This window comes from Mangifera indica, chromosome 8, assembly GCF_011075055.1.
Source record: "Mangifera indica cultivar Alphonso chromosome 8, CATAS_Mindica_2.1, whole genome shotgun sequence".
Classification (NCBI taxonomy): domain Eukaryota; kingdom Viridiplantae; phylum Streptophyta; class Magnoliopsida; order Sapindales; family Anacardiaceae; genus Mangifera; species Mangifera indica.
Genome location: NC_058144.1, coordinates 7946464 through 7958904, shown reverse-complemented (window position 1 = coordinate 7958904; position 12441 = coordinate 7946464). Strand labels below are relative to the sequence as shown.

At 33.5% G+C, this 12441-nt stretch overlaps 2 protein-coding genes across 5 annotated transcripts; both read left to right on the top strand.

The window, feature by feature from the left end:
* Positions 1 to 3146: 3146 nt before the first annotated feature.
* LOC123223668 (transcription factor bHLH30-like) lies at positions 3147 to 5618 on the top strand. Of its 2 annotated transcripts, none has more exons than XM_044646966.1 (3): positions 3147 to 3683; positions 3890 to 4380; positions 4505 to 4673. In XM_044646966.1, exons 1-3 carry the CDS (start codon positions 3378 to 3380, stop codon positions 4542 to 4544), a joined length of 837 nt encoding a protein of 278 aa, XP_044502901.1. In that variant the 5' UTR covers positions 3147 to 3377; the 3' UTR covers positions 4545 to 4673. The 2 variants fall into 2 exon arrangements, with proteins under 2 accessions (XP_044502901.1, XP_044502902.1); XM_044646967.1 differs by lacking the exon at positions 4505 to 4673 and adding an exon at positions 5594 to 5618 and having other exon boundaries at positions 3150 to 3683.
* On the top strand, positions 5603 to 10716 carry LOC123223667. 3 transcript variants are annotated; one of them, XR_006503827.1, is made up of 10 exons: positions 5603 to 5960; positions 6047 to 6159; positions 6492 to 6541; positions 7008 to 7235; positions 7391 to 7543; positions 8252 to 8347; positions 8430 to 8450; positions 8623 to 8832; positions 9996 to 10026; positions 10458 to 10716. XR_006503827.1 is itself a non-coding variant. In XM_044646964.1 (8 exons), the coding sequence occupies exons 1-8, from the start codon at positions 5695 to 5697 to the stop codon at positions 8788 to 8790; spliced, it is 1095 nt and encodes a 364-aa protein (XP_044502899.1). In that variant the 5' UTR covers positions 5604 to 5694; the 3' UTR covers positions 8791 to 8934. The 3 variants fall into 3 exon arrangements, 2 of the variants coding, with proteins under 2 accessions (XP_044502899.1, XP_044502900.1); XM_044646964.1 differs by lacking the exons at positions 9996 to 10026; positions 10458 to 10716 and having other exon boundaries at positions 5604 to 5960; positions 8623 to 8934; XM_044646965.1 differs by lacking the exons at positions 9996 to 10026; positions 10458 to 10716 and having other exon boundaries at positions 5694 to 5960; positions 6052 to 6159; positions 8623 to 8934.
* Positions 10717 to 12441: the final 1725 nt, after the last annotated feature.

The window sequence follows — 12441 nt, the reverse complement described above, 5'->3', positions numbered from 1 at the left end:
TAATTAAATAACATTGTACCCCCAAGTTTTTATTTAATAATTTATATATCTTTAATTTATATAAATTTCAATTAAAATAAAAAAATTACTAATATAAATATAAATAAATGTGTCAATGAAATTTAACCATATGTTTGAATTAAATTATAATTTTGAAATTTTAGTGGTGATGGGTGATGATAAAAAGTTTTTAGGGGGTTTCACAAATTTTAAAAAAGTTTGCTGGTATTTTTAAAAGTGTTATGTTTTAATATACTCTTAAGCAGTTACACCCTTGAAAAAATTAATAAATTTTATATAAGAGTATTTATATATATATATATATATAAGGCCAAAGGACAATTTCCCGCCCCAGGTTTAATGAAAGGCAAATTTCCATCTGTTAACTTTTAAAAACCCAAATATCTATCTATTTATTGTTATAATTAAGGGTAAAATTATCATTTTATAAAAAATAAAAAATAATTTATTTCCCCCTAAGTTTATAAATCTGATTTCCTCCCATGAAGGTTTGAAAAATCACTTTTTTCCCCTAGGATTTTGAAACTATCACTAGAGACGGCAAAATTCGTAGTCTCCGATCGCATTCTCTCTCCCTGCCAACTTTTTTCTTCCTCCTAGTCTAAAACCCTAAATCTTGGTTAGGGATTGTTAGCGTCAAACATTGCTTCTAGACGATCCATTGCGTGACGGATCTTCAACGACGTTTCTTCCAATTGTCATCTTCGTGGCCTTTTCATGATCACGTCTTTGTCATGGAGGCTAGAGGGAGTGTCAATAGACGGAAGGTCGGTCGGAGAATGTCATCAGAGAATGAATGAAACCCTAGTGGGGAAATGACAATTTTTCAAATCTTGAGTGGGGGAAAAACGTTATAGTATTTTATTTTTTAAATATTTTTAGTTAAATAACAAATTTACCCATATTCATAACAGTAAATGGGTAGGTATTTGGGTTTTTGAAAGTTAATAGGTGGGAATTTGTCTTTTCATTAAACCTTGGGTGGGAAATTGTCCTTTGGCCTTTAAAATATGTGATGTTTATATGATAATTTTCAATATAAGATAAAGAAACTATTCATTTACCCCTGAGGGGGCGTTTGGTTTGAGTAATGTTTTATTACCAAAATAGAAAGATTATCTTGAAGATAGATTACTTAAAAGATTACTAGGTATAAATGATTACTATGTTTGATAAAATTTGATAGGTATAAATAATTATTGTGTTTGGTTAAAGGTAATAAAAGATTACTAGTAAATTATTTTACTTAAATGCCCTTAAATATAATTATTTTTATATATTTTTTATATTATTTGTCATATTAATTAAAAATAAATTTATTTTTATCTAAAAAAATTAATAAATAATAATATAATTATAATAAACTCAAGATTACCTCAGTAATATTTAAATACCTAAGGTAAAGGTGGTAATCAGATTACCACCTATATTACCTGTCACGTCAGCATTGGTAATAGAAGAATACTGTAATATTTTATTACCGACAAACCAAACAAGAGAATAAAAGATAGATTACCAAGGTAATATTAAAATCTCCCAACCAAACGCCCCCTAATAAGTTTTAAAAATTGACACTTACACTTTATATCATGATATTTAGACAAAATAACGTAAATATCTCTCGATAATTAAAATGAACAGTTGATTTAATAGACAGATGAAAAAATTGGCTTTTCGAAACATAAAAGACAAGAATTTGTCATTCATCAAACCTTGGTTGGGAAATAGTCATATGACCGTATTCATATGATAATCAAAGGTGTTTATTTGTCTAGAGGAACCTTACTCAAATTGGATCGTCTTTTAGGAGTCGAACAAACTATACCAAATAAGATAAATCATAGGTCCAATAACCAGCTTTTCAATTACTGAACTAGATAAATTTTTATATATCATTAAAAGAGATTTAATTTATACTCTTTTATATAGAAACTCTTATCATTTATAACCTAAACTGTCATTTTGCTTATTTTAAATAAGAAAAAACCACCGAGACAAACTTAACATTTTATCTGCAAGCCACTTCGTCTTCTTTAAAAGGCCAAAGGACTATTTTCCACCCAAGTTTAGGTGTATTCTCAAAGTCATACCCGTGAAATTTGAAAAGTTAAAAATCTCACCCATCCATTTAAAAACTCAGTTAAGATTAGAGGTAAAACCGTTATTTAATAAAAAAAATTTTAAAAACTAAAATTTTATTCGTTTGCCTCCCTCAGTTTGAAAAATCAATATTTCTCTCATAGGGTTTACAAATCATAGTCAGAGACGATCGTCTTCGACCACATTGGCTCTCATTTATGGCTTATCTCTCTTTATCAATCAAATCTCAAGCACTAGAGAATCCAATTTCCTCCAATGAAGATGATCGTCAGAGGTCTCAGACGAAAACGACATAGTTCTCTGAGACCTCCAACAGTCATCTTCGTTCGAGATGAAAACACTCTAATGAAAATGATTTCGTCTTTGTCGGAGGAAATCTAGTTCTCTAGTGTTTGAGATTTGATCAATAAGGAAAGATTAGTCGGGAGGACAAAGTTCGCCATTTTTGACAATGATTTGCAAACCCTAGGGAAAAAATACTGATTTTTTAAACTGAGTAAAAGAAAAATTGTGAGATTTTCAAACTGAGGGAGGTAAAGATAATAAAACTTTAGTTTTTTAAAATTTTTGTTAAATAATGGTTTTATCCTTAACCCTAACTGAGATTTTAAGCGAATAGGTAAAATTTTTGACTTTTCAAACTTTATAAGTGTACTTTTAAAATACACCTAAACTTAGGTGGGAAATAGGTCTTTGTTCACATTAAAACTATTGGTAAGCATTGAAACATGCGGGGGACCACCACAATGGGGTTGTTAAACTGTCTATTGTAATTGGTTCCTTTAAAGCGATGATCAGATCAAGAGTCCCAACCAAATTTCTCATTTCCCTAACTTTTGATTGCTGATTCCAATTCCAGCAATCCAATAACGACAAATCGAAATTCAAGCTTTGTGAGCGTCGAGGTCAATTTGAACGACAACTAGACAAACAAAATTCATAAAAATGGGAAAAAGTTAGATATGTGATATCAATTTGATACGTTTGTCAACCGTAACATCGTCTCAATCTTCTTACCCGGCTAAGTTTTATGACATGACTCGGTCTTCTACATCACAAACTGGCAAAACTTACCTCGACTTTCTGCTTTTGTAGGGACAATCACCAGATCCTTACTCTCAGATCTACCTCTTCTTTCTTCTTTCTGGACCTAACTTTCATCGTTTGTATACGCAAAAGCACTAAACTAACCCAGTTGGCCATTGCCCTCTTGAAGTTTGGATTTTTATTCCTTGTTTGGTGCTAGACTGCTAGTCATGGATCCTTACTCCTGGGGGTCGTGTAGGAATGGCAATGTTATTAAGAGTGTAAGTGATGAGTTATTTGTGAACAATGGGTTGCAAGGGAGAGCTAGAAATGGGTCATCTTCATATTCGTCGTTGGTTTTGGATTGTGAGAGAGGAGAGCTTGTGGAAGCTAATGTGAAGTTGCAGAGAAAAGAAGTCCCAGTGGAGAGAAGTGTTACGGCTTTGAAGAATCATATCGAAGCAGAGAGGAGGCGGAGAAGGAGGATTAATGCGCATCTTGATTCGCTTAGGAGCTTAATACCTGGTGCACATAAGGTAATATTAGCTGTTTGATTAGTTTCCATAGCTGTTTATAATAAGTTAATTTGGTAATGATGGTTTCTTCTGATTTTAAGTTTAGATTCGATGAAATTGGGATTGTCTTTTCTCATATGAATCAGGCTGTTTAAATTGCAGATCTCTTAATTTTTTTGTGGTTTTAATGAAAATTGTTTGGCTGGTTCTGCCAATCTGAACTTTAGATGGATAAAGCTACTGTGCTGACTGAGGTTATCAACCAGTTAAAAGAACTGAAAGAGAATGCCACAGAAGCTACTGAAGGCTTTCTCATACCAACAGACATTGATGAAGTGAAAGTTGAACAGCTGGAGGAGGGACTTGACGGAACCCCTCATTCAATCAAGGCATCTCTGTGTTGCAACTATAAACCAGGACTTCTTTCCGACTTAAGACAAAAGCTTGATGCTCTCCATCTGATGATAGTGAAGGCAGAGATCGCAACATTGGGAGGCAGGATGAAGAATGTTATTGTATTGGTTAGCTGTAAAGAGAAGAACTTTGAAAATACTGAAGTTTGCCAGTCTCTTGTGAAGTCTGTTCACCAGGCACTTATGTCTGTCCTTGACAAATTTTCAGCCACGGAGGAGTTCCTTTTGGGAGCTGGACTTTCAAACAAGAGGAGAAGAGTTTCTTCGTTTGATTCTTCCTTGTTGTCTTCATCAGGGGATCTCTGGTGAGCATATGATCTCGTAGTGGTGGTTTGCATTTCTATTTGTATAGTTTCTTCTGTCCATGTGCATTGGTATACAGGGCGGTGATACAATGAATGGTTTTCTGATGTACTTATTTTGCTTTAGGGAGTTTCAAATGTATCAATGGCTTGTGCCTTCATGGTAGATTAGTGAGCGATCTTCAGCAATATGTGCATCATAGACAGTACAGCAAAGCTATTCTGTCCAGTTGATGTAATTTCAATTATCACTCGATCTCTTGGATGAATAAATCGAAAAAGGATTCTCAGTCAAACTCCACAAAATGTATACAGTGATAGCTTTTGAAAGGCAAGGAAGCTATACAGAAATTAGAAACGCAATGTATGCAACAAATATACAATTATCTAGGATAATATAATCTTGATACTACCAACCAGTGAGAATGAAGAAACCCATCTTTTTCTCTCCCAAGTACGACTAGCCAGTACACTGGAATGGTCTAAAGAAGAGTCGCGATCAATAGGAAAGGAAGGAACCCCTGGGTGTTTGATATGACATAAGAAATAAACTCTATAAGCTCCTCTTGATGTTTCTCTCCTAAAAAATTTCCTCTCTTGTTAAAAAATTGGCAGGCCTTCTGTTGTAGATGACAACAGAGAGGCGAGGCTGAAAGCGAAAAATCCCACTTGAGTCTGTAGCTTTAATTTCTTGCGATCGTTGCTTGCATTTATAAGTACAGTCCCAAGCACAATACCAGCGAGTATGGATTGTAATACTCTTGCAGCAAAGAGCTGTTTGTTCTGCTAATATTCTTGGAGAATCTCTAGACGAGTATTAAAACCTCCATGAATGGATTATTGGAGTAACATGTTCTAGTTTCTTCAGCAATATCTAGGTAATTGGGATTTTTAGTGACAGATTCATATTCCTCTTCTAGTTCGCTTTAGTATTTATGACCACAGCTTCTGTCACGTCAATGGCAAACTCAAACACATTTAACATGCCGAGGAATAGTGTGATCTGCAAACCTAAGCCTGTGCTCTAGAAGATGCAGGGATCAACTCTGCATCAATTTGGTTAGAGGATCAACTCCTTAAAATGCAAATTGTACTGGATTAATTAATATAATATTCACAGTTGGTTCTCATTTATGCAATTAGATTCTGAAATTTACTTGAAGAGAGATAGTGAGGAAGACAAAATCTTACTTATCCACGTGGCACTATATTATAGGTTGTTGTAGATACAGAAGACAACGTGGCAATCTCCCTGTACTGTGTAATCTAGTTCTGCGATCTGGAGTTTGTATTGGATTCTGTCTCTATACAACTGAAATGGCTTTGTGTGCTCCAATCCACAAATTGTCCATTGCATCCTCATTATCAAGTGGAAATAATGCAAGAGCCAGAAGAACAAGGAAAAAAGAATTGATGATTGTGCAGATGACGGCATCGTGGGACGTGGCAGCGTATGAGGAGGGACAGCTGGAACGACCCAAGTGGGCAGGAGAGACGCCTCTCTCTCGTCTTGTTGCAGCTCTCATTTCTGTCAAGCCCATCTACACAGTCCTCAAGTCTGGCGCCAGACAAGTTCTCATCAGGTTTCCTCTTTCACTGTGGCTTCATCACTGTTAATATGGTTATTTATATTGTTTATCCTTACACTTGAATTTATGGGTGTACGCAGTACAGCTGAAAAAAATAACATTCCTTGGCGGGAAATGAGCAAAGAAATTTTGGAGTCAGATGTTTACAAGGAGATGGAGAGCATTCAAAATCCCTCCATTGTGTACCCAGATTGTATGTGATTATTTCTTCATTTCTAATTTCTTTGTTTTATTATAATAAATAATTTAATATTAAAAAAAAACACTTTCTAAAGCAATTAATTAGAAATTGGAGTGATTAACAATCTATTTTCAGGAATTGTTATAATTGTTTAACCATGAGTAATTAATCCTTACTGTTCGACACTATTGTTTCTTTTGTTTAGTTATTGAGCGATATAAATTGTAATTTGTAATGCTATTGAAACTTTTCCTGGTATTTGTAAAACTGCTGCTCTTCCTTTTTACTGATATCTTATTGTTGCATAATTCTTCTCATTCTGATTATGTGCTCTTTTTGAACAGACTATCTGAATCCTTTTCATGCATATGATGAAGGCAATCTTTCATGGCTGGTAAGTGCTAAACCGATTCTTCATCTAAAACCTGATGAGATACTTGTTCTTTTGTCATTTTGGCGATTAAGGAAAACACATTCACAATAACACACTTGGACTTGCACTTCTATGTTGTTTGCAGAGTATTTGTGCAGCTCATGCTTTAAATTATGCATGTTGTCCCTTCTATTATTAATCCTATTTAGACATTAGATTACTTGGAAATTTATGGATGAAGTAAATATGTATGTACCTCTAGTCAATTATCTAGTAGTACTTTTTCTGAAGGCCATATTTCAGGCACCTTTTTTTAGTCTTGCAGAAAATAACTTGTACCAATTCTCATTAAGTTGCAATAATTTAACTGAGACAATATTTTTCAATGATGATTGCATAAATGAACTAAATCATAAACAATATTTAGTGGAAAATAATATAATTTAGAATAAACAATTTTTCTTTCAAATTGCATGTTGAATGGTAGGCTGCAGCAGAAGCAGAGGCTGCAGACTTGTCGATGACAAGACGAGCAATACCATTTGCTTCTTCAGTTGATGAAGCAAATTGTATAATGCGTGGAAATTGGCTTCAAACAATCAAACTACATCATCAACAGTATTGTGGTGAGATCAGAGACATTCTAGATATTGGATGCTCTGTTGGTGTGAGCACAAGATTTCTTGCTCAATACTTCCTTTCTGCTAAAGTCACGGTGGGTGAAATTTTTTTTATCAAGTCACTTTTTAGTCCCATAACATCTTAGACATTAGTTGAATTAATTTTATAAGAAAGTTTGATGACTGAAGTTCATTTAGTCTTTAATGTGCAATATCTCACTTTTTCATGTCTCAAAGCAATTTCCTGCAGGGGCTAGATCTGTCACCTTACTTTCTTGCTGTAGCACAATATAAGGACAAGAGAGGAACCCCAAGAAAGAATCCAATCAGCTGGATACATGCAAATGGAGAAGACACAGGCTTGCCTTCTAAATCATATGACCTTATCTCCCTATCTTATGTGGTATATGCTATCATCCAATGTTGTAACTCACGTAGGAGTCAAATATGCCATTAGCTCATGTCATGAACAGCATTAAATAGAAATCATGAGTTGAGGCCCAAGCATGAGTTATTTCTTCCATGATTGCATGCTAATTTGTTGCTTACTTTATAGCAGCATGCCGATATGTTCTGAAAGTTGAACAGTGCACTTAATAGCATGAACAGGAGGTCTAACTAATAGTTTATAAGTTCTGCTTAACTCTCCAGTGCTTATCTTGAACTTATTAAGTGCAATTGGTTGATTTCAGTAAATCTTATTGCCTTTGATCAATAGTAGTGATGAACAAGGAAATAATGCAGTGTTATACTAGGCTTCAGTGTAAGGATGTATGTACTTTTTAAGTTGTAATGACTGAGATTTGAACTCTTCAAACATATATGTCTTTCTTCTTTTTTGAGGTGAAGTGTGCTCAAATGTTTGCCTCTTTCAGCAAATGAGAACTATAGATCATTGGACTAGAACTCTGGATTGCTAATAGGGCTCTTCATCTTCCTTGGCTTAAGATCAGAAAATTTGTATTCACCTATGTGTGCTACCTGTTTATTCTCTAGCTTTTACATGTTTTGTTCTCCTCTTCTAAGTGAAAATTTTGTGCATCATTTCCTTTAACTTTTGCTCATTAGTCATTGTTCTCAAACTAGAATCTAACTCTCCTGATGTATACAGCTCCATGAATGTCCTGAACGAGCAATAATTGGTTTATTGGGGGAATCATTTCGGCTGCTTCGACCTGGAGGCACCATTGCTTTGAATGATATTGCAGTAAATTAATGTGACCCTGCGTCTTTAAACATGATATATATATTTTTCACTCAACTGACGCATCAATTTGCTTCTTGTGCAGCCAAAGTCAAAGACTCTTCAGGTATGGTGCTTTTACTCAACCACTGATCTGGCTTTAGTATATTTTGGCACAAACATTAATTAAATGGAAGTTTGCGTTCAGATTGCCTACGTTTTGAGACAACAACTTGGAACCCATTAAACATGTGATGGAAGTGATAATTACTGAAACATTGACATGGGTTTTATTGTAGGAACTGCCTCCAGTGTTGTTTACATTAATGAAGAGCACCGAGCCATTTCTAGATGAATACTTCCTGACTGATCTGGAAGGAAGAATGAGGGAAGTTGGGTTTGTAAATATAAAATCAGTTCTCACCGACCCTAGGCACAGAACCGTGACAGCAAGTGTGCCACATTAACAAGTTAATGTTCTCTCTGCAGCATACTCCATTTTCTGTGAGGTTGTATGTAACATAATTACCTTTGACCCACTACCTGTTTTCTTTTTTACTTTCCCTGCGATGAAGTCTTTTAAAAATAAATCGAAGAATGTTTGTTGATTAGAGGTGGAGTTTATTATTAAGAAAATAACAGAAGACACATCTCAGTTCTCATAGAGGTTGATACCTTCATTTTTTTAAATTAGTAATGATAAAAAAATTAGGATAAAGTAAAACCGGTTGTTTGTTCAGATGGTATTGTCCCTTCCTTGGGAATGAAGCAACAACTTCATCATTTTCATTGACTTATACAAGATCACAGACGTCTATTTTGGCGTTAGACTTATTTCTGTTACTGCCATAGTTTTTGTCTTTGAGCAAGAAATTGAGAAGGACGTTCTTCTATCATTTCGTGTTCTGATGAATCTCATAATCCCCGAAAGGGCCATTCTAGTTTCATTATATTACCATCTAATCCTAACACTGAACTAAAATTTCCTCAATTATGACCAAAAAAAAAAAAAAAGAAAATCTCTCTGGATCATGGAGAAAGAGGAAGAGAAAAAAATGAAACCGCGAAGAAACTGAAGCTTTAGAGCTTGTTCTCTTCCAAGTGTCATGGGCTGCCCTATTTATCCTTTTTCGCATGAAGCAATGGCGGTTCAATGATGTCATGGCTGTTAAAATATCCATGTTACAATGTAGTCTTCTATCAGTTTCTTTTATTCTGCACACATCCATAATCAATCATGATTCTTTTGTTAAATAATCACTCATTTTGTTCTTCTTAACAAACCTATGTGGTCTAAGTTTGCGATAAATTTTCTCAACAGTAACATGTTTTTACTTCATATTATAAGAAGTAACTGTCTGCTTGTATGTCTTTTGTAGTGTTGGTTTGTTTACATAATGAAGCTAAGATGCTTTCATTTGGTGTTTTGATTCATTCATAGACCACCTTGTTGGTCTTAACATTATCCACTAGTGAGTTTGCTGCATCCTAATCTGTTAGTACTTTTTCATGTGATTTGATGGCTCATTGTGATAATATTTATGTTGGTATATCAAATTCTTTAAGCATGCTTTTTTCCTCTTTTTATTTTGAGTTCAATCCTTCGGAATTTATTTATGGTATTTGTGTCAGTGGTTATGATGCTACTGCATTTTGCATGTTGTTTCTGCAGATACCACAAGGAATAGCGCAGCTTCATACAGGTTGCTACTCAAAACTACAAATTGTGTTGCATGATTTTCTCTGCCATAATCTAGATATTCCATAAATATTGAAGCTTCTAATTTCTTCCATGTTCGATGGTTAAGCAGAGTCTATTGTTTGTATACTTTCTATGTTTGTGTTTTCTGTGCTATTTTAACTACATCAATACGTTAAATTATTGATACAGTTTTACGGGCTTAGGTTCTTCATATCTTGTTGATTTTTGTTCCATGTTTCTGACTTCCTGCAAACTTTAATCTGCCATGATCAAACCTGTTTCACATGGCATCACCATTGTGCCATGTATTATGACCACCCGCCCTACTCCTTCAAAGTGCATCATGTTAAATTTGAGGAGGAAATTTCCATAAAATAATTGTTCTTTTTGTTTTTAATTTATATTCATCTTAACATGATGGAGTTCTTGTAGGTGGTCGCCTTCTGCATGCTTTTTATAGGTATTGGATTCCAGAAAAGAGCACAGGCGTATGATTTTCAATCAGCTCTACATGATCACACGAAGTATCCCTCCATCTACCTCTTTGCATTACATATCTTTTTGTCATACTCTTTATGAATGGTCGCTTAAGTAGATGATTGTACCGCCGTGATTATAACGTGCTTTAAATTGTATAAAAGATATCTGAACAACAAGAGAACGGCAGAAGAGATGAAGGCCTTTTGATTTCTGTATTACAGCATCCATTTGTGGATTGTTGTACTTCACAGCCTATCAATGTTTTTACTAAATCGTGCAGTGCTTGGACATAATTAGTGTGTTCATGACTGCTTGAATGATCAATTTTTAGGTAAATTGAGCTTTCAAGACTGGCACCTTTAATGAGAAAAACAAAAAAAACCTTTAAAATGAATTGAAAATGAGAAGCACGTGCTGTCGTAAGCGGATGCCAATTGCTAAGTTGCTTTCCTAGATAGGATCAAGTACAAATGCAAAAATGCCATTTGACTCCTGAGACTACTTTGTTGATGTCTAGGTATAACAAAATGATTATAGATTTGACAATTAATTAATCCCATTTATATTATTAATTACGATAAAATTATAAATACATATTTTTTATATATAAATATATATACATAAATATGTTATTATATAATTGAGTGGTTTTAAATTAATAATATGATAACATTTAATTATATGATAATATATCTATACCTGTATATATTTATATACAAAAAATAAGGGTATATATCATTGTTCTATCTATTAATCGATAGAAAAAATGTTGGCCAAATAGATTTCAATCAGGTTTGATCAACATAGATTTTGTTCATCTAGATGAAATCTTGAGTATTGAACGAAATGTTTTAGCGGTATTAGACATTTTTTTGGCCGAAAATGGGTTAGTTGTAATTTTACTTGCCTGACATCTAGTTCCACCACTGTAAAATTATCCTTTGTAAAATTATATATTCCTATATGGTTGAAAATATTCTACTAATTATTTTTTAAAAAATTAAATCTAAACTTAAAAATTTGGCTAAAGGAAGTTCAAGATATAGAGTTTTTTTATTAGTTAGTTCATTTGGTTGCTTAAAAATTAGGAATGAATTCAGTTTTAATTAAACAAAGGGTAAATTCAAGTGTAATTATAATATAAAATGTTCGTTTAAGATCGAATTTAACTTATTCTATTGGTAAACACTAATACTAGAGAAGAAAAATAACCAATGAGGTTAGTCATTGTACAACAATATTAAAATGGTGTTGATCTCGAGCTCAATTTGATATCAATAAATTAAAATTTTGTCAATTTATTTGAAACGAACAACGATATAAACTCAAATAACTTGGATAAAATTCACCTACCAATAGAAACTCATATTCATTAACACCGAAATCCTCACGCAAGCTTCTTTTCATAAAGTTAATCCAGAAAGTCTTCTAACTGCCCTCACCCACCTCTGCCCTTAATGGAAAGTCGCACTGTCAACCAAGTTGCAATGGCATGGCTTCTCTTATTCTTTGTTGCGAAACTATAAACACTTAAAGCTTTTTTGTTAATAATTTTTTGTAGGTCATGTTAGATCACTCTTTATTTGGGTCTGACATAATTTGTTACAATAGTGAATTCCCTTATAAATTGGGTCAAAATAAGGAGGCTTAGTTATTCTGTAAGTCAATTTGGCCCTCCTTGACCTGTCTAAATAAAAGTAAAAAAGAGAATTGAAAGTTTAGGTTACAAATATAGAGATAGAGATAGCAAAGATGGAAGATGTTTGTATTATTTAATTTAAGAGCAATACTATTTGCATCCATTTGGAGTATATAATTGTATATACACTTGTAGGTATCATCATTTAATTGGATGTTACTTTATTTTTAATTTAAAATCACATAATTATATAATAATATAATAAGTATATGTTTATTTATATACGTAAAATAAATA

Bases quoted from the DNA above. Each gene is read 5' to 3' on its own strand.
- LOC123223667 (XM_044646964.1), top strand. From the start codon at position 5,695: ATGGCTTTGTGTGCTCCAATCCACAAATTGTCCATTGCATCCTCATTA. The intron at 6,160-6,491 runs GTATGTGATTAT...CTTTTTGAACAG, and splicing joins CTCCATTGTGTACCCAGATT to ACTATCTGAATCCTTTTCAT. The intron at 6,542-7,007 runs GTAAGTGCTAAA...GTTGAATGGTAG, and splicing joins AAGGCAATCTTTCATGGCTG to GCTGCAGCAGAAGCAGAGGC.
- LOC123223668 (XM_044646966.1), top strand. From the start codon at position 3,378: ATGGATCCTTACTCCTGGGGGTCGTGTAGGAATGGCAATGTTATTAAG. The intron at 3,684-3,889 runs GTAATATTAGCT...TCTGAACTTTAG, and splicing joins TAATACCTGGTGCACATAAG to ATGGATAAAGCTACTGTGCT. The intron at 4,381-4,504 runs GTGAGCATATGA...ATTTTGCTTTAG, and splicing joins TCTTCATCAGGGGATCTCTG to GGAGTTTCAAATGTATCAAT.